Consider the following 22,965-nt stretch of genomic DNA (forward strand, 5'->3'; position numbering starts at 1 on the left):
TATGGCTACTAGACAACTGATAAAAATATATAGATTTTTTTTAAATACATACATATTATACATAGAAAACACCCAGACCAATACAAACAATCATACTCATGAATACAAATGTTTGTGCCGTGCGAGGAATCGAACCCGTGACCATCGGACGTAAAGCAGTGTGCTAGACCGCTAGACCACCGAGGTCGTCAAATATATATAATATTATATGGACATAATGTTTTTTAAATCAAATCAAATTAAATTCATATAAGTCTATTGCAGACTCTTATGATAAGTCAGATCTACTCTACTGACTGAACTGTCATAGTTATTAACATCTGAAAATTCTTTGTAGACTCGGGAGCGTTACAGGTTCGTCTAGTGTGGAGTCTAATGTGTAAATAAATAAAAATAAATATGTCAGTTATATAATTATTTTATGTTTAAACTATTTAACTGGAATTGTAAAAAAGGGGACGAGCAAGTGGGGACCACCTGATGGTAAATGGCAACCACCCACAAACAGCACCAGGATTCCTTTGTTATCCTATCATATTAGTCATTTTTATCATGCAAAATAAGATACAGGTACAATCGCTTCAGAATATATCAGGTTATGGACCCTATCAAATAATTTATTTATAATTGTAACTTTTCGAGTAATTTGTGTTTTATTATATTTTATTATGATAAAAATGGTGAAAAACTAAAACCAAACATCAGCAAACAATGGCGATGTTTAATTTACAACGCCATCTAGTCTCAAACTAAGCAAAGCTCGTGCGATGCTAAACAATTAAAAGAAATATACGATTATTTTTTTTTGTAAATATATAGTAATCTATTGTAAATATATGATAGATATATAAATATATTATATATCTATTACATTATTTATAACGAGTGTACTCATGTATACAAATGTTTATTTGCGAGAAATTTAACCTGCAACCATCAGAAACAAGCCGTTGTTTTAACCCCTAAGCCACCGAGGTGCGTAAATTAATTATTACTCGTTACATTAAAGATTTCCAATTAAAAACTTTTTTAATAAACATTCGTCTGAAGTTAATAATAAAAGCTGGGGTGAATTATGAATATCCAATTTCAATCTCATCGAACTACTATTTGATCGTATAACAAAGTTGCTTTCAGTATTCATAGATATGGATACATTTTGCAATTAAACTGACTGAACAAACATATACCATCATGTTTGATTGTTATTACAATGTAATAGAGTTTGAGTGTACATTGATTTCTGATACAGATAACTCAACTTTGTATCTGTAATATTGACTAATCAATAGAGTGTTTAGGGTTCTAATATATAGTTATATATAATATAATATATATTAAGGCCGCCTTATTGTAACGATACATGTGTCCTTTGTTATATTGTTTGTGCTTCTTCTTTACTGTATGTTGCAAAGAAAGTATGTTCTATATATCTATCTATCTATAGTTATAAATATAACTAAATATATATAACTCGAAGGTGACTGACTGACATAGTGATCTATCAACGCACAGCCCAAACCACTGGACGGATCGGGCTGAAATTTGGCATGCAGGTAGATGTTATGACGTAGGCATCTGCTAAGAAAGTATTTTGATTAATTCTACCCCCAAGGGGATAAAATAGGGGATGAAAGTTTGTATGAAACTTTGTCAATTATAAAACCGATCGGGCTGAGACTTTGCATACATAAAGTTACTATGACGCGGATACCTGCGAAAGGATTTTGATAAATTCCACCCCTAAGGGGATGAATTAACGCGAGCGAAACCGCGGGCAAAAACTAGTATAGTTATAAAAGAACATTTAATATTTTGAAAGCGAATCTGTTTTTTTTATAATATTTTTATTCAATTTAGGTTAAATTGAATAAAAATATTATAAAAAAAAATACTAACATAATTATCTAATTCAGCCTACTAATGACCTATATTAGAAATACCTTAGAAACTAACGTACATATGAATGATACTAAAATTAATAGGATAAATAAATATAAATTGTCTGTGTGATCACGGCACTGATTACGGCAATCTTCCGGTAGCGCAGATATACACCCTTCGGGCATGAAGGTGGTCAGGATGTTGGTGGGAACTCGGACTACGAACGCCTTGAAGCTCGCGTTATGTCTCGATTTCAGCTGCTCTACCCTAATTGTCAGGTGACTTTTCTTATGTTGCGGTAACGCCGATATACCACACCCTTCGGGCATGAAGGTGGTCAGGATGTTGGTGGGAACTCGGACTACGAACGCCTTGATAGAGGATATTATTTAGAGGATAGGGTCCAAACTGTAGATATTGACGGTATAAAATCTAAGGGAGCTAATATTGGGATGGGCGTTCCACAAGGGTCAATCTTAGGCCCCTTTCTCTTTTTAATTTACATAAATGACCTTCCCTTTATGGTAGAGAAAATTGCAGATATAGTGCTGTTTGCGGATGATACTTCGTTAGTGTTTAAAATTGGACGTCAAACTAATCAATTAGACGATGTAAATTGTGCTATGTCTGCTATATTAAATTGGTTTACATGTAATAACCTATTATTAAATTCCAGCAAAACAAAGTGTATAAAATTTACACTTCCTAATGTAAGACCAATAAATACACAGTTATTGCTTAATGATGAAATAGTAAATTTTGTTAATGATACAGTTTTTTTAGGTATAACAGTGGACTCGAAATTACAATGGGGGCCCCATATTTCAAAATTGGCCAATAGACTCAGTTCAGCAGCATATGCAATTAGAAGAATTAGGCAATTAACAGACGTGGCGACGGCTAAACTTGTATACTTTAGTTATTTCCATAGCATTATGTCATATGGTATACTACTGTGGGGTAAAGCAGCCGATATAAATACTATATTTATTTTACAAAAGAGAGCCATACGTTCTATTTATGGTATGGGTTCAAGAGAGTCATTACGTCAGTGTTTTAAAGATTCAAATATCCTCACCGTTACTTCACAATACATTTATGAGAATATCATGTATACACGGAAGAATTTAGAGAGTTTTAGAAAACTTAAAGACTGTACAAATAGAAACTTACGCAATAAAAATAAGCTAATTTTACCTAAATGCCGCCTGCACAAAGTCAGTAATTCATTCTATGGTAATTGCGTAAGATTTTATAATAAACTGCCAGAATCTGCACTAAATCTGACAGAGAGGCAATTCAAATCTTATATTAAACAATTTTTGTGTAAGAAAGCCTATTACAGGATAGACGAATTCATAGACGACAACATATCAAGTAAATAACTAGTTATTAGCATACAACGTTATAATTTAATTTTCTCATTGCTTTCTTGATTTAATTGATTGATTTTAGAAATATGAAAGCGTAGCGGTTTTTGTATTGATTGCCGCATGCATTCTTATGTAAAATGTGAATACTATAACTATCAGATAGCAATTGTAAGTAGCTTTGACGTAGTCTAGTGTTTTGAGTAGTCATGCTCACTAAAATGTCCAGACTTGTGGCGGCGTGGTGGGCCGGGTCATTGGGCTCCCTAAAATATGGTCGAGCGCAGTGATGGCTGGCTCATCCGTCATACTCGTGAACGGGTGCTGCTTGTAGGGACTGGTCTGCTCTAATCACTATGACTGATTTCCTCTTATTAATTGTCTAACCAGTTGGTTATATATTCAATATTATTTCTATTTGAGTATTTAATAGAATTAGTGCTAATTGGTGGTTTGTATTCACACACTTAAACTTAAAAATGTAAAGTAATAATAAAATTATTTAAAAGAGCAACACGCAAGTTTCTTGCTCGTTCTTCTTGTGATGAGACAGCTTTCCGAACGAGCGGTAGATTAAAAAAAAAATGTAATGACTATTCAAAAGTGCTTCAATGTAAGTTTATTTGAATAAATGATTTTCTATTCTATTCTATTCTATTCTTGAAGCTCGCGTTATGTCTCGATTTCAGCTGCTTCACCCTTAATATCAGGTTACTTTTGGTCAGAATGTAGTCGGCGCCTTAGTGGCGTAATGTATAATAATAATATCGAATAATAGTGAAAAGATGTTAATTCAAATTACAAAAAGACACTTTAAGTTAATTTATTTGTATAGATAATGTAATTGGGACCGTTATTCCACGCTCATGGCTACCTTATAATAAAAAGACCTCGGTTTGGGACTTCGATTCGCACTTGACCAGTTTTATTATAACACGATTGTTTGAATAATAATTTATTCAATCAATAATGACTAATATTTACTACCTACCCCTATAGAATAGTCAGTCTAATGTTTCGAGTAGACACAATCGATTATATTTGAATCGAAACATTATAAGTAAGGAGCCATTTTTATCTTAAACTAAAATAATAGTAGCCTAAGTTACTCCTTCTTACATCACCTAACTGCCAAAAAAAGTCCCGTCAAAATGGGTGCAGTCATTTCAGAAATAAGCGGGAACAAACCGATAGATAGACAGACAGAAATAATTGTAAAAAATGGTATTTTGGTGTATATACCGTATTTATATTTATATGCATGTAGTAAAACCGGTTATTTCAATATTACAAACGGACACTCCAATTTTATTTGTATGTATAAACTAGCTGACTTCGCAACCTCTTCTATATCACATTTACTTAACATTTATCATTCATACGTTGCTTATCTTATATATATATATCGTAATTCAGATGTATAAGCTATATTACTTTAAAGTTTCATCAAAATCCGTTCAGTAGTTTTTGCGTGACAAAGGAACAAACAGTCATCCATCCATCTATCTATAGTCACAAACTTTCTAGTTTATAATTATAGGGATTAAATAGTTTATAAACTATATAATTATATTTCGATGGGACTATAAATAACTTCCCACGAATTTCATAATTGTTTGACCCCCTGCCCCGCTCTTGTCACAGCTAGCTAGTAAGAGCCCAGATTATATGATTCATATAGTTATATATTGCTGGAAGGCCTCCAGCAAGGTGGACCGACGATCTGGTCAAGATCGCTGGAAGGCATTGGATGCGAGCAGCGCAGGACTGATCGTCGTGGAGATCTTTGGGGGTGGCCTATGTCCAGCACAGGACGTCTTCCGAGCTGCGATGATGATGATGTCGAGTTATATGTTTTGCAATTTTATTAAACAACTCCAAAAAAAAAATGCAAAAAGTATACATCAATTTATATTTTTGACTGATTTTCGGTGAAGGAAACTTGAATATCCAGAAGAAAAAACAAAGAGACGCCATAGGCTCGTTCCTGCCATGTTGGATTCAAAGTATATGTTTAGTGTTACTTTCCCCACATCGACAGTTATTATTATATTTTGTAACTATTCAAAAATAACTTCGAAAATATTAATGTAAGCAATATTAAAATTATTTCTATTTCATATAATTTAATTAAGTTTTATTAACTTTAATAATTGCCTCCAATGTATTATAATGATGAGAACTAGTAGATGAAATTCTGAGAAATAAAATTATTTTTCATAGAAACAACGATTGTATAACTTATTGCTAAGGTTATTTGTAGAGGTTAGTAAGTAATTTTTTTGAAATTATTTGCTTAAAGGCATGTATGATATAATTTATTTTAATAAATAATAATTCATTACAATTCATACCGTAATCATAACTTTGTAGACTTTATGCTATGGGCACTAAACGAGTAATAGAAGAAAAAGAACTTATTAAAGAAAGTAATAGAAATATTAATTAATATTTTTTTTAATACTTATACAACATAGAAACATATTGTTATATGTACATAGAAAATACCCTGGTTGATACAAACAATCATAGTCATGAATAAAAATATTTGTATCCTGCCCTTTTTGAAAAACCTCATGCTGTATTCTCTACAGAAAATCTCGGCAGGTAGTTCATTCCACAATCTAAGTGTACGCGGGAGGAGTTCCTTTGAAACCGCATTGTCCGAGACTACTTAGGTTCCAGCGTATGGAAATGAATTCCCTGATGATGGCGAGCTGTGTTTTCGGGTAGACATAAAATCTTCCTTTGGAATGGCAACATACAAGAGGTACCATAGGCGTCACAGAATGATATGATGGATGACTGTGGTTTATAGACGATCGTTGGTACTGTCCATCAGTTTAATCAGCTGATTGCCACTAAGTCGACTTACTTAAATAGACTTGTTGAAGTAGATGTATCAATTCCAAAGAGATCAACTAAAAAAATTGTGTGTTAAGCGAGAACCGGTAGTACTTGCGAGAGGAGAGGGATTATTAGTAATGTGAACCAGTGATAATGATAGTAATAATCTTAGTATAATCCACACAGCGCCTAGACCCAAGTTAAGCTAGTTAAAGCTTGTGTTATGGGTACTATATAACCGATACAAATACATAAAAATATTATTTTTTAGAAATACGCTAACTCATGTACCCTAACTCATGTTCATCTTATAATCCTCTACTGGTATGTCTTATGTCCTCTGCTAGCGTATACCATTATTAAATTCCTGGTGAATTTGTCACGATGGGCTAACTGACCTGAAGATGAGCATCACGGTTCCGCCTGGAAACCATCGTGATAAATTCCTGGTGAATTTGTCACGATGGGCTAACATATTATACATAGTAAACACCCAGACCGATACAATCAATCATACTCATGAATACAAATACAAGTACTTGGGGGAAGAGAGAGATTATTAATAATGGGGAACCAGTATTATTAGGATTATCCTTCATGCAGTCCCCCTGAAAACCATCATGGTCAATTCATGATGAATTCACTAACCGAACTTAAAACTTGCACTACCGTCATCTGTGTATAGCTAGCTCAGGCTAATCACATATTTTTATAGACGAATATATAATACATAATTCATCCATAAAAATATATAATTGTGCTATTGCCTAGACAAATTGACTCAATCGATTCTAGGCCAAATCGTGCCCTTTTTCTATTTATGCCAGCTAAACAATTCGTAGAAACAAATCGATACAATGTCAAGACTTGCTGACTAAATCGAGATCGCATTTATCATTTCCTATAAGTACTGCTATGGTGAATGATTTGCTATGTGTTTGTGAACCGTCGAAGCGGATGTATCTGATGTGTCTGATGAGTGAGAGGTACTGAGGGTTTAATGAGGAAAATACGGAGATAAAAGAAAATGCGACTAATATGATAGCTATATATAATAGAATGTAACAAAAATAATGTCAATAAAATATGATTATAAAATTCAAGATTAATATAAAAACCTATTAAGGAGTTCGCTACAAGCATTCCACTCAGAGTCGTCTAATGATTACATAAGCGAGTGCTCATTTTTTTTATCCGCTACTATTAGCGTCTAAGACCATAAACATTCAGTCTGACTAGGCTTCCAAACTCTATTTATTGCCTGATGATGCCACGATTAAAGGCAAAACAAGAGGCAATATAGGTGTAGATCCAATAACGGTCGGAGTTTGATCACTAATGGCTTTCGTTGAAGATCAGGTTTCTGCACTGAATATTTGTGGTCTCCCACATGCACAATTAAACAAAATAATATCTTAACTAATAAAATGGACTTTCGTAAAATACTATCTGTTGTTGTCTGTCAGAATATTTATTCAACATTAAAATGTTCTCTATACAAGAATATATAATAAATATTACCTGCATTACAGTCCGGATTCAGGAAGGGTCGTAGCACTACAACAGCTCTTGTACATGTGGTGGATGATATATTGACAGGGCAAGATAAGGGTATGGGTTCTATTTTAACTTTGTTGGATTTTTCCCGTGCTTTTGATACAATAAATATTTCCTTATTATTAGCAAAGTTATCATTTTACGGCTTTGATAGCAAAGCTGTAAAATGGATTTCAAGTTATCTAAGTGACAGGTTTCAAGTGATAGAGCTGCGTAGTGTAGTAGGTTTACCAGTAACATCATCGGCTTCCCCCGTGAGAAGAGGGGTTCCCCAGGGGTCAATTTTAGGACCTATATTATTTATATTATACTCCGCCGACATAATTAATTGTATTAAACATTGCAGTTATCACTTATACGCAGACGATCTGCAGTTATACATTACATTTAAACCTACAGAAACACATTCAGCTACGTATAAGTTAAATAAAGATCTGAATAGAATAATTGAATGGGCGAAACTCAATAATCTTACATTAAATCCAGCTAAATCAAAATTTATGTTGCTAGGCAGTAAAAATCAAATTAAGCAGATCACGTCTTATAAGCCCACAGTATCGATAGGAGGGATTCCTCTACAACAAACGAATGAAGCTCGTAATCTAGGTGTAATTTTCGATGGAACCCTTCGTTTTGAAAATCATATATTGCAGACAGTGCGTAATTGTTTTTATAGATTAAAAGTGCTATATCGTGTACGTAACTTTGTTTGTGAAGATCTGCGTAAGACACTCTGTGATTCTTTGATATTATCCAAATTCAATTACGCTGATGCTGTTTATGGACAATGTACATTGGTCCGTACTAAAAACCTGATACAGAGAGTACAGAATGCTTGTGCTAGGTTTTGTTTTTCCATACCATTTCGAGGACATGTTACTCCATTTATAAATCAAACTAATTGGTTAAAAATGGATAGACGGAACAAGCTACACTTCGCTACGTTGTTATTTGGAATAATTAAACATCAAAAGCCTTCTTACTTATTTGATAAACTTCGATTTTCTAATCGTAATTTTGGTCAAACTTGTTCTCGATTAATATATCCCCAATTTAACACCACAGCATTTCGTGGTAGTTTTAAATACTCTGCCACTAAGTGCTGGAATAATCTGCCTCCTCCTATCCTTAATTCAGTGACAGTTAGTTCTTTCAAACATAAATTATTCACTCACCTCTTTAAAGAACAAAAATCATTGTAGCAGGGAACACATATAATATAATAAGCATCTAAAACATGTACCAACTACACCATTTATGTACGTTATATATTTAAATATTATTAATAAATTTTATTATAATAAATATCTCATTACATAGCAATATACCTACTTAAATAATATACAGAATATACTAAATACATACATTAATTAAAATTGCATTTATCTTTACATACATTTTCATACCTATTTATAAAATGGTCTTAATTTTAACGTTTTATTTTCTTTAGTAATCTTTACGTACGCTCTCTCGTGTGTGGTGGCCCCACTGAAAATCAGCACTGTGGTATATATATACTGCAGTATAAATGCTGAGTGGGAGTCACATTCAGCGTTACTAGTATGTTTTAGCTTTTAGCTTTTAAATTGTATAGTATTTAAGATAGATAGCATCTAAGAATACTGTAATGCTGAATAAATGTCTTTATTATTATTATTATTATAAATGTAAAACTATATGGCCAGTACCTCAGTAACAATACCTATATCGATAAAATATAAAAATTCTATAATAAACGGCTGATTAAAACTCCATAAAGACATGTGAAGAAGGTACACACTTAAGTTTTACAAGAATCTTATAGTTATTAAGTTGAAGGTGAAATTATTCTTTCCACCATAAAATTTTCATGGCTTTAGCTGTAAAATTGCCTTGTTCCGAACTGTAATTAGTTATAGTGATCGATCTTTTCCATTCGCTTTGTAATTGAGGCGATTTCGCCGCGATAATTTACATTGGTGAGAGTTTCCTGATTGGCTAATATTGTTCTGTTATATGTTTTTGTATACAGATAGTATAGGAAATAATTCGATGCAATTATTTGTTCTATTTTAGTATATAAAGTTATTAGAGCTCTTAAAAGCTTTTTTAGTAATTGGATTGGAAATAAGCTTAGGAGGAGAGGAGAACCTTCCGCGTACACTTAGATTGTGGAATGTGAAACTATCTGTCGAGTAGTAGTTTTCTCTATAGACTATAGCATTGGGGTTTCTCAACTAGATTATATTAAGGTTTCTTAAGGGATGGTAACGCGTACGTGACACCCCTGCTATTTCAGACTTCCACGGGTTACGGTAACTGGTAGGCCCTCTTGATGGCGACATGTCAATACCAAAGTGGCATATAATAACTACCAGTAGAGTAATAGATACCATTGATAAAGCCTGTAACACCACTAGTTGCCATTTTGCAGAATGTGGATATATAACATCTTAGACACCGTATTTCCTTATCCAGTGTCTTTATTACCATATCCCACATTTCAGACAGGAGTTCAGCTTACAAATTAAGTCGATTGGTGTCAGAAATAGGTTACATGTATCAAAAAGTAGATTTTGGCATTAATATCTAGACTATTAAATAGTATTTTAGGTCAGTCTATGCCATTCATAAATATTCAATGATCTGACGTTGCTAATAAAGAGTATAAGTTAAAATATTAACAAACCCTTCCCTTACAGTTAATATATTTAATTACTTACAGTTAAAAAATTATTATTGAACTGTAACCGCTTTCCATTAGGTTAGTCAAATACATATTTGTCTATTTTAATAAAAAAAACATCTAGGTTTGGTCAAACTGAGTCTAGTATTTACTTAATTTTTGTTTTCTATTACGAAATTTGCAGTCTATTTTTTACGAGAATAACACCAAGTCTAGTATTTACTATGAGACATCATTTTTGTTTTCCATTTTGAAATTTGTAGTTAATTTTTTACGAGAATAACGGCTTCAGCAGACATCTTCTTCATCACAGCTAAACATATTGTGGTCAGATCTTAAATAATTTGGGAAATGACGCGATACAAGGAAATGACGCGGTAACGTACAATACGGTTCGTCAGTTTTTTTTATGTTTTATTTGCCGGCCCCTTTTGTACATGCCCCATATCCCTTCATTCACTCCGTAAACTTCACTAAAAGAACTATATAAGTATAGAAACAGAATGGTGCTCAATTAATTAGTAGGACGTTTTGTTTTTTTTTATTTGTTTACTAGCTATGCCCGCGAATTCGTACACGTGTTATAGTGACCTTGTTAAAAAAAAAAAATTACCCAAATTGCAAAATAAAATTTCATCGTTCTTCTTGTTGAAAAGTCACGATTGACCTGACAAACAATGTTTTGACATATAAATTAAAGTACTACTATCGCTATTATACAATAGGGATTGATGATAGGAGGGCAAAAATGAAGGTTATACTAATTTTATATGCTAAATTATAAAAAAAATTATCCAATTATTAAAAAATTAAGTTTAAGTAATTTATTTAAACAGTTAGGGTTTAATAATATACGCCCCATTTTAATCTACTGAATATACACACAAATTTCCACAAGAATTGGCCAAGCAGTTTCGGAGGAGTTTTGTTACAAACACTCTGACATGAGAATATATAAAATATTAGATTACATAAGAAAACTTTGGCTGTACTAAATATATGTTGAATCAATTTTCAAAGGAAACTAATCCACTGATAGGCGTTCACAAATAGATAATGTATGTAACTAGAATTAAACTTCAGCAAACAAGTTGACGGTCTACCTTTTAGTAAGTGGTAACACTACCTACGTAGTTGTGGTCTTATAACATGTACATGGTACATTCCAGGGGACTAAGGTTTTATTACGGGGAAAGTCAAGAATAGCTTTTTGACAAATAAAGGAAATATTAATAAATAGTGTGACTTTCTATTTATGGCAAAATACAAATTTTGATATGGGATGTTACACACGACGGTCTAACTCAATAGTTTTTTTTAAATAAATATATTTATGACGAAATGGAGGTATGGAGTGCTTGCTACAAACAACTGTTTAATTCAACGGTTTTTTTTTAAATAAATATAATCGTTTTATTCACAAATATATCAGTATAATTAAATACATTTAGCCCTGGCTTTGGAAAAAGGTAAACCTGTACTAAACACGTTTTAAATTACATATATTAAGTATAATATAGTATTATAGTAATTAGTTAGTTATAGTATGTAATATTGTGTTATCTGTGGTTATAGTAACAATGTTATTATTGACGTAAATTCTATATGAAATGTTTAAAGTAGCAGACTCGTGAAACTATATCTGTGTCACATTTTTCATTACTTTTAGCTCCGTTTTAGTAGAAATAGAAATAATTTTTATTCAAATAAACTTATTACAAGCACTTTTGAATAATTATATTTTGATTCTACTACTCATTCGGAATGCAGATTCATCACAAGAAGAATGAGCAAGAAACTACAAGTTTCTTGCTCATACTTTTGAATAGATTTTTTTATATAAATAATTACAGTATAAAATGTAAGTAGTCGTAGCCTATTGGTTATATAAATGGATATATATATGTGTATATATATTTATATAGCCTATATAATTCTTCGATAAATGGATTATCCAGCACTAAAAGAATTTTCATAATCGGATTAGTAGTACCGGAGATAACCCCGAACATCCAAAACTAGGTTAAGCTGGATTACAAAAGCACCCAGAATTTTTTTTTCATGCATGATAATGGTATGGTTCACCCGCTTGTCAGTCAGGTCAGGTCAGTTAGCCCAGTATGACAAATTCATCAGGAATTTGCCGCGAGACCAATCTGACATGGTACATTGCTAGCAATAATTAAATAGTAATGTGGACTATAACAATTACCTTTCCCAACCAAGTACCCAGTATTTTCACTGTCATTTATTTTCAATACGTGCTATTACTCTTCTTCAATAAACTAGCCAGGGTAAACTAGTGACCCCATTGATGTACTATGTCAGGTTGACCTCCACGTGGTTCCCCCTGGAAACCATCCTGATAAATTCATGATGATTTACCACGATGTGCTAACTGACCTAACCTCATGCTCATATTATCACCCTCCACTGGTGCCCCGCCAGCGTAAACCGTTAGCGCAGGCGGGTGTATCATTTCATTATCACGTACAAAAAAAAAACTAGCGCATCTTCTCACTGCTGAGTTTAGTAGTTTTTTGTTTTTTTTTCCAATGCCGTAAGCCAACATGTTGAAATGGAAAGAGAACAAGCTTGAAGGCTGAAGTAGATGAGACAGAGGTGTCTACGCAGATGACTTTGTACAAAGTCTGTCTCTAGTATTTAATCATCATAATGTTAGTCTCATACCCTTCTAGTATCTCTAATACTTCTCTTTTCCATTTTATATCTGTGGTATCCTTGCTTCTAAATGAGTTGACTGATTATGATGCGGTTTCTTTTGTTTCAAAGTTGACCTGATCAGAATGATTCTTAGCTGTAGTTTATTACTTAGTAATTTATTAGAAAATTTATCGATTCTGGGGTACTTTAAATTTATAATGAACTCAATCAATCATACTGATTTTATTGCTTTAATATAATACCGTAATCGAGAAATTATTGATTGTATATTCGTCCTTGTATAATGGAAATTGTGTGTAATTTTGTATTGATTTATGTGTTGTTACGTTAAAACGTTATATTCTTACACACACACTCTCATATAGATACTCAAATATTTATGTCCACATTTATTGTATTCGTTATACAAATTTGAATTTAATGATTGTATTGTCAATTGTTTTATTTATTTTACGGTAAATTTTATAATAGCTGTTCTCGCGACTTCGTAAGTGTGATCTTGACAAAATAAAGAAAATATATTCAATAATTTAATCCAAAAAAGTCAAAGAAAAAGTTTCATAAAACGGTGAAACTTTTTAGCTTAGCTTGTTTTGGCTTTAAAAATGACAATTTTCCATATAAAACTTTCAATGTCATATTTATTTATATTTAATCAACAGCATAAAAAATAAGTTTCAAGCTTCTAGCTTTAAAAATTATGATACTGTCATACGATTCATCATCTCCTCTTTGAACCCCTTACAACCCACATTTCGCATTAAAAAGCAGCCTATAACCTTACTCAGGGTCTAGACTGTCTGTGTACTAAATTTAATTTAAATCGGTTCTGTAGTTCTGGCATGAAAACGAGACAGACAGACTTTCTACTTTTTTAGAGTCTTTTTCTACTTTCGCATATATAATATTAGTAAGGATTATAACAATTCAGTAACATAAGTCCTATTTATATCATTGTACATTTCTCTTTAGATATTATTTTTTTAGCTGAAAGATTGCAACAACAATAGCTGCAAACAATCCAACTAATAGTAATTACATAATATAAAGTTGTTATTTATAATATATAATTACATAACAATATTATATTTAAATACTAAAATTTATGTCTTATATTCTCTTGTAATTTTACTATGCATTTCTTTCATTTTTTGTTCCACCAGAAAATGTTAAGTAATCTGTCAAAATATACCTTTGACAGATTACGCAGAATTTTCTGCTACACTCGTTTATTTTCTCCAGAAAATTGAATGTTTTTAATTACTTAATGGATTTGTATTTTTTTTTAAATCCGCTGCTATTAGAATGTATGAGACTATAAATATTCAATGCGAAAACCTGACCACCGCTACTGCAAGCAGTAAGACCAAGTTTTATTCGTTATTGAGCCTACATCTATAATAATATTGCCAATTCCGCTATGATTAGCATGTGTGAGACCACAAATATTCAGTCCGAATACCTGACCACCTACCACTACCGGAAGTATTACGACTTTCTGTATTGGTGATCAAATTCCGATCGTTAATGAATCTGCAGCCCACAAATGTTCAGTGCGGAAAACTGACCACCGTTACTGGAAGCGATTCGACTTACTATATTGGTGATCAAATTCCGACCCTTACTGAATCTACACCCATATTGTCAATTCCGTTATTATTGGCACCTGTGAGACCACAAATATTCAGTCCGAATACCTGACCACCTACCACTACCGGAAGTATTACGACTTTCTGTATTGGTGATCAAATTCCGATCGTTAATGAATCTGCAGCCATATTACCAATTCCGCTATCATTAGCATGTGTGATCCCACAAATATTCAGTGCGGAAAACTGACCACCGTTACTGGAAGCGATTCGACTTACTATATTGGTGATCAAATTCCGACCGTTATTGAGTTTAAACGCATATTACCAATTCCGCTACCATTAGCATGTGTGAGACCACAAATATTCAGTGCGGATACCTGACTACTGTTACTGGAAGCGATACGACCTACTACTATATTGGTGATCAAATTCCGACTGTTATTGAATCTGCACCCATATTGCCAATTCCGCTACCATTAGCATGTGTGAGACCACAAATATTCAGTGCCGAAAACTGACTACCGCTACGAGAAGCGATACGACGATACGACTATATTGGTGATCAAATTCTGACTGTTGTCGAGTCTACACCCATACTGCTAATTACAAGTCCATCAAGTAATGAAATAAACTTCCGCAATATAACACATAATCCGTCAAAATAATGCTTTTGAATCTTTTTACTTATTTTTTAGTTACTTTTACATATTTTTTTTCTTCATTCTGTTCAAATATTTATATTTTTTGTTTTTTCTACACTTTTTACGTAATAAAAACTACCTTATCGATAAATCTGTAAATTCGCTAATTCGCTAAGGGGGCGTTCATAAATTACCTGAGATATTTAAGAGGGACGGGGGTCGAGTCAAATCTCATCTAATCTTACGTTGGAGAGAGGGGGATTCTCGGCAAATATCACGCAATTTTTTATTATTGAAACAAAAAAAAATGTACTATTTTGGTCCATTTAATCCAGATTATAAACACTTATAACTCTCAGCAATATTGATTACTAGTCTTAATTAGTCGTAAATAAAAGCACGAAGCAAATTATTTTTTTCTTTTTACAATAACAAAACAACGCATTTACGGAAGATACCCACATTTTGAAAAATCTCACGTGAGATTGGGGGATGGGGGAGAGGGTTGAATAAAATCTCACGACATCTCACCATTGGGGGAGGGCCAGCAAATTCAAAAAAACACCTCACGTAATTTATGTATGTCCCCTAATATACATACATACATATGATGAGACAGCTTTCCGAATGAGCGGTAGATTAAAAAAATGTGATGACTATTCAAAAGTGCTTCAATGTAAGTTTATTTGAATAAATGATTTTCTATTCTATTCTATTCTATACCTATGTTGTATATACTATTGTACTAGTTCTCAATAGTAATTATTTATCAATTAATCAGCAAATTCCATAACATATCTATGTAATTTCAACCCGGTGCATTAATGACTAGTAGTAAATTATCTTGACGAATAATTAATATAATTGATATTGCTCAGTGAAATGGAATTGAGACCTTGTTAGTTGATAAAATATTAACGGGAAAGTTGTATTGATTTATATAAGTACTCGTATATAATAATAATAATAATCTTCATTTAATTCAGAAGGATCGTTACAATATTATTTATACAATAGCTACACTTTCAAGATAATATCAAACCTTTCAGTATTTCTGTGTAGTCCTGGCTTCTGAACTAGCATTAGCCGTATGACAGAAGCCAGGACGTCTATACATATAGATATATGTATAGCGATCGAAAACATAAATGTGAAATGAGAGCCAAGTTCAATATTACGATATACGCCTTAGTTGCTGACTTCAACAACAAAAGAAGTGAGTTCTTGATGGAGATATTCAGTGGATATATATAGCAGCAAATATAATTTATTCTTGTTTTGTTCACAGTTGTACATTACGTATAACTTCGCAACATGATTATTTATTTTAAATGTGATGGATTACAGTTTTTATTCATAAATCAATGTGCCTAATACGGTCTCTTAATACATTACATTTAATACACTCTACATTTAAATAACATATATAATATAAAACAATATACAGAAGAGTAAACAATAGAACAATAGTAGCAAAAACATATCCAAAATTAAATATGTTAATATACTAATCACTAATTATAGTTGGACCTATCCCGCCCCTTTTAATCTTAAATCAATGTGCCTAATAGATCTAAATGGGTTCCAAGTTCAATGATCAGTCCTGAAATTTATTTATAACAACATAAAATATAATTTCTTCTTATAACTTAGGATAATATATTGTAGCCTAAGATGTGACTTGGCTAGTACGTTCAATGGTTAGTTTCTACCAGCAAGCCAAATTTTCGGAATAATAAAATAAGACCCAACAACTAACAAGTTTAGAACTTGCGAACGCTATAATATAATTTGTATATGTAAACTAGCCAAGTCAGACCTTAAGCTACAATATACTGAGCAATTATATAAAAGTCTAACTGTACCCGCGACTTCGCGTGGAATTTAACTTTATTTTTCTAAAATAAAAGTAATGTAATGTAATAAGGAGTAACTTAGGCTAAGTTACTCCTTATTACATCAGCTACTGCCAAAAAAAGTCCCGTCAAAATCGGTCCAGCCATTTCAGAGATTAGCCGGAACAAACAGACAGACAGACAAATATTATAAAAAATGTTATTTTGGTACCGTATTTATATTCATATGCAGGTAGTAAAAAACGGTTTATTTAAATATTACAAACAGACACTCCAATTTTATTTATATGTATAGATTAATGAAGATTTATATATGACTTTAAACACTATTAACTAATATTCTAGTTAACTAAAATATTTCACCAACTTATTTAATTTTTAACTTAACTGTACCTACTTGTTGTAAGTAGTTATACGTAATGTCATTTCGAAGTCCATTTGCAAGAGCGGGATCATATAGATTTATATAAGAGTTGGGAAAACTCGGATACATTTACCGATGCAATATCGAAACTTTCAAGAAAAGAAGTTATTGTCGTAGAAATATGTAGTAATACAATTTATAATTGGATAAATATTTTAATGGTAGTCGTAGAGACAATCAAGTGACATATATAGGATTTTGTTTTATAGCTTTTGATTAGAGAATACAAAAAAATAAACTTTAAATATATTAATATAAAAAGAGTTTCTCAATATTTGTAATTCCTCTGGCGTTGCGGCTGCTCATGAGTAGAGGTAATCACTTACCATCAGATGAGCCACCAACTCGATTGTCTCCTATAATAATATTTTTTTTTCTCCACAAAAAAATCATACACGATATAGAGCCATTGCTGCAGAGCCATTGAGGCATGTAATATGTAAAAATACAGATTTGTGGAGAACTGGTGCCTGTACTAGGTATCCGAAGAACCTGTGCCACGGGTCACTAGGTCCCCCCACTAGATCTTACACGCTAAAATTTATATGTAGGTACATTAGAAGAAGGATAATATAGTATATTTAATGATACAGAGAATATTATGTAAAGAAAGAACAATAAAATTTAGCTATACTATAAAAACATTTTTTTTTATATGTTACTCATACTAATAAATAACATTGTTTGTTACAGATAACGCCGCTTACCAGCTTTTGTAGGGTGAGTATTTGTTTTGCTTGTCTTTTGAACATACAATTGTTATACTTTGAAAATGTTTCTATAATTATAATAATATCTCAAGATAATGCACACAGCGACATCTAGTCCCAAGCTAAGCAGAGCTTATGTTATGGATAATAAACTACTGATATAAATATAGATGCATTTTTTTATAAATACATACATAATATACAAAGACAATACCCTGACCGATACAAGCATCCGCAATTATGTATGCAAATGTTTGCACAGTGCGAGGAATCGAACCCGCCACATTTGGAAGTAAAGCGGTGTGCTAAACTGATAGACCACCCTGAAATAACTGCTTTCAAGCAAATCTAGACTGAGTGGTAGTTAAAATTTATATATAAGCTAGCTTTTGCCCGCGGCTTCGCTCGCGTTAATTTATCCCCTTAGGGGTGGAATTTATCAAAATCCTTTCTTAGGGAATGGCTACGTCATAGTAGCTTTATGCATGCAAAGTCTCAGCCCGATCGGTTTAAAATTGACAAAGTTTCATACGAACTTTCATCCCCTATTTTATCCCCTTGGAGGTAGAATTAATCAAAATCCTTTCTTAGCGAATACCTACGTCATAACATCTACCTGCATGCCAAATTTCAGCCCGATCCGACCAGTGGTTTGGGCTGTGCGTTGATAGATCACTATGTCAGTCACCTTTGAGTTATATATATATTATATTATTATATATATACAATTATTTACTACAACGCCGTCGCGTTATTTAAATGATGGATTATTGATAAATGAAATATTTAATTGTGTTGGAAAGACAATTAATTTTGTTACAAACTTACAGGTAAGTATTGGGTACCGGTATTTCGTAAGCTGCCTTTGTTACTGAGCTTAAGTTCTTTATGATTCTCAGAATTATTATAAGTACAGTAAAATAGTAAAAAAATATAAAGTAAATATTTTTTCATAAAACTATGCGTGTACATAATGCTCATATATATACATAAATGTCATGAGGAGATCAGCCTCATGACATTTATGTATATATATATATAATAATAAATAATAGATAATTGCATCTTTTTTTTTTGTAATAGCATGCAGTCTCACGTTACTCGTATATTTCTGTATAATAAAAAAAAATAATCCATCATTATCCATGTTATTTATTCATTAATAAATGAAAAAACAAATTCTTCTTTAAATATTACTTTGCATATTGTTCAAAGTTATCACTTCTATATGCAACACTTCTTTCCAAAACAAGCGCTGGCTGAAAGCTTTCCCTTTGCATATATGCAATCGTCAGTGCTACAACTCTATTTCATCTAGTAATAATCCATATAACCGGTACAAAGTGAATTGAAAATTAAAGCTGTAGCAGTAAGGTCTCTTTTCCTTCGTTTTAGCTTAAAATAGCCAGTAGAAAGACCCATAATGGATGGCTCTGACAATACTAGACTTTACAATATGCGGTGCTCAATAGGAAGTGAAATTAATATGAGTGAAATGAGATTTATTGAGTAGAGGTGACATGTGTAGACATGTCACCTACATATATATACACATATATATCACAACTCGGTGACGATCTCGGTGGTCTAGTGGTTTAGCACACCGCTTTACGTCTGATGGTCGCGGGTTCGATTCCTCGCGCACAAACATTTGTATTCATGAGTATGATTGTTTGTGTCGGTCTGCGTTTTCTATGTATAATATGTATGTAGTTACGAAAAAAGTATATTTATGTATTTGTATCAGTTATCTAGTACCCATAACACAAGCTTTAGTTAACTTAACTTGGGTCTAGATGGCGCTGTGTGAATTGTCTTGAGATTATTATTATTATAACTAATGTCGTTAAAAAAATTGTTCATTTGTTATTCTTTATCACTTTATCGGCTTATCAAATCAAAATATATTTATTGACTCTTATCAATTCGGAGTGCTTTCGAGCTAAGAAGAATTGATTAATAACATGTATTCCTGGAACTTTCTGATGTCTTCATGATATATCTTCATCAGATGACAGGTTCATTTTTTTTGCAGAAAATCGAGTGTCATAATTATGTCTAATTCTAAAACTTGTTTAAACTTGTCTGACTAGTGAGAAATGTTGCTTCTATTGCCTTATCTTGTGGACATAATATCATCGATTAAATAGCTAATGTGAAAAATTTTCGTAGAAACACGTATGCAGAAGTATGTATGTATGTGTATGTATGCAGAGGGTTAACGGACATACATTAAGGATACAATATGAATAATTGAAACAATGAAATAGACATATTTTTACATTCAGTTACACCCTTTTAGACCTGTGCTCAACAAAAATCTGCAGATTTTGCCAAGTAGATCAGGAACACATCCTATGTGATTGTAGCCCACTAATGCATAAACTAGCATATAGTATTCGCTCTATCTTGAGGATATATAAACCATCGCTCCTAAGAATATCCTTCAACTCTTGTCCCTGATCTACTCGTAGGTAGAGAACTTTGAAAAATGGCGAGCGCAATAAATCTATACAGGTCGCAGTGCTACAGGTCTTAGCAACTGACAATAGCCCAAACCACTAATAAAAAAATGCAACCTTTTTCAATTTTTATCATTTAAACCACGCTATTTGGGAAGATATGACACCGACCAACCATAAACAACATATTTACAGAAGTAGTGCAAATTCGAATTAACATTAACCATTTGGAATATACTGCATAAAAATTGTCACACATTAAAATACCAAATGAATATTCATCGGCCATATATTGTACTACTCCACAATAAAACAGTCTGTGACCGCATGAATAATTCGAGCGTCCAATTAGCTGCCTAATAATTACTGGCCTTTATCTTGGATGGAATGGAACAATGAGTGTGTTTGTTTGTTATCTCAATATAAAAGTTGTATCAATTGAGCTCTGATAAGAAAAGAAGATCTATTCGTACATTAGTCGGACTTAAAGTTAAATCAAAACAAATCAAAAATCATTTATTCATGTAGGATATTTTGAGCCGCTTTTGAACGTAAATTTTTTTGTATGATATTGTTTCCTTACCGTCCAGTTCAGTATACAGATTCAATTGAGAAGAACTGGCAAGAAACTCAACTGAATTTCTTTGTTTCAAAGATAGTTTATTTACATAGTGTGCTGTAGGTGTCTTTTAATGTCTAACATTAAATGAAAATCCCGTGTATGAACAACTATTGTCATGCACACTCATTATTAATTGAGTCATCGAATACGTATGAATTTTACCGAAGAAGTATTTGGATATGATGTCCACAGCTACCTTTTTTACTATCGTACCGCTCGCCATCGACTAATTCGTCCCTACATGCTGGAACCTAAGTGGTCTCAGACAGTGCGGTTTCAGAAGAGCTTCCTCCTTGTACACTTAGATTGTAGAATAACCTACTTGCTGAGGTTTTCTTCGTCTTATTGTTTCTTACGGGTCTGCAACATGCATGTGACATACTTTGTGTTTCAGGCACCACTAACTCCTCTATTGATTTAGGAAATAGAAATAGAAATAATCTTTATTCAAATAAAACCATCACAAGCACTTTTGAATAGTTATATTTTGATTCTACCGCTCATTCGGAATGCAGATACGTCACAAGAAGAATGAGCAAGAAACTTGTGTGTTGCTTTTTTTAATAGACGTTTTTTTATATAAATAATTAATGTAATTATATCAAGAAAGAAGCATGCGATAATTAACATAGAAATCGCTACGCACTCATTATTAGTGTAATCAGATAATATTATCAGTGCTATGGATTTAAAGTTTTTTGTATAAAAACATTATTATCGTTAACGAATTCTTCAATTTTATAGTAAGCTTTTTTGCAAAGGATGTGTTTTATTTGACATTTAAATCTTTTTTCTGGCAGATTTATAACAGACTCTGGTATTTTATTGTAAAACCTTACGCAATTGCCATAAAACGAATTACTAACTTTAGCCAACCGACATTTAGGTAAAATCAGTTTGTTATTGTTACGTAAGCTTTTATTAGTGCAATCACTAACTCTTTTGAAACTATCTATATTCTTCCTGGCATACATGATATTTTCATAAATATATTGAGAAGGTGATTAGGTATATAGCATAACAATATTTGTGGTGTCAGCTAGTTTTAATATCTTAACACTATTATAAATGCGAAACTTTGTGAGTGTGGATGGATGTTTGTGACTCTTTCACGTTGAAACTACTGAAGAGATTTTGAAGAAACTTTACAGTTAGTTAAGTAATATTTATTATAATTACGAAAGTTTGTGAGTATGGATAGATAGATGGATGGATGGATGTTTGTCACCTTTATGCGTGTAAAACCGCGGGCACAGCTAGGATTTTAATATTTCCTATTGCGTGGAATCCCTATTTCCAAATTTTACTGACATCACCTCTAACCGCCTCTGTAATAGTACTATAACGTTATGTTTCTTTCTGTTAAGTTAATTTATTGAGTCAATCTCTAGAGTTACCATGTTGGCCTAACTCCAATCTAATCTCACGTAGCAGTTTGTTAGATCTCTCTATTATCGGGGTGTTAAGATGATGGTGAATAATTTCTTGTAACGAAAAATTCATATTGGCGTTATATGAATTTTTCGTTACAAGAAAATATTCTAATCTAATCTAATCTATCCTAAACTAAGCAGAGTTTGTACTGGCAAATTGACTACAGACTCTGGGAGTTTGTTGTAAAACCTTACGCAATTTCCATAAAACGAATTA

General features: G+C 32.4%; 1 protein-coding gene across 1 annotated transcript in view; it reads left to right on the plus strand.

Moving 5' to 3' along the window:
* LOC131845741 (neurexin-1-like) overlaps positions 1 to 22,965 on the plus strand; it is a 231,611-nt gene that overhangs the window by 171,683 nt on the left and 36,963 nt on the right. Inside the window, exon 8 of the mRNA XM_059194832.1 lies at positions 18,215 to 18,241. Within this exon, the coding sequence (XP_059050815.1) occupies positions 18,215 to 18,241 (27 nt within the window). The remainder of the gene's footprint in view (positions 1 to 18,214; positions 18,242 to 22,965) is intronic.

Source organism: Achroia grisella, unplaced genomic scaffold (assembly GCF_030625045.1).
Source record: "Achroia grisella isolate CSIRO2021 unplaced genomic scaffold, CSIRO_AGI_Agris_v1 utg483, whole genome shotgun sequence".
Classification (NCBI taxonomy): domain Eukaryota; kingdom Metazoa; phylum Arthropoda; class Insecta; order Lepidoptera; family Pyralidae; genus Achroia; species Achroia grisella.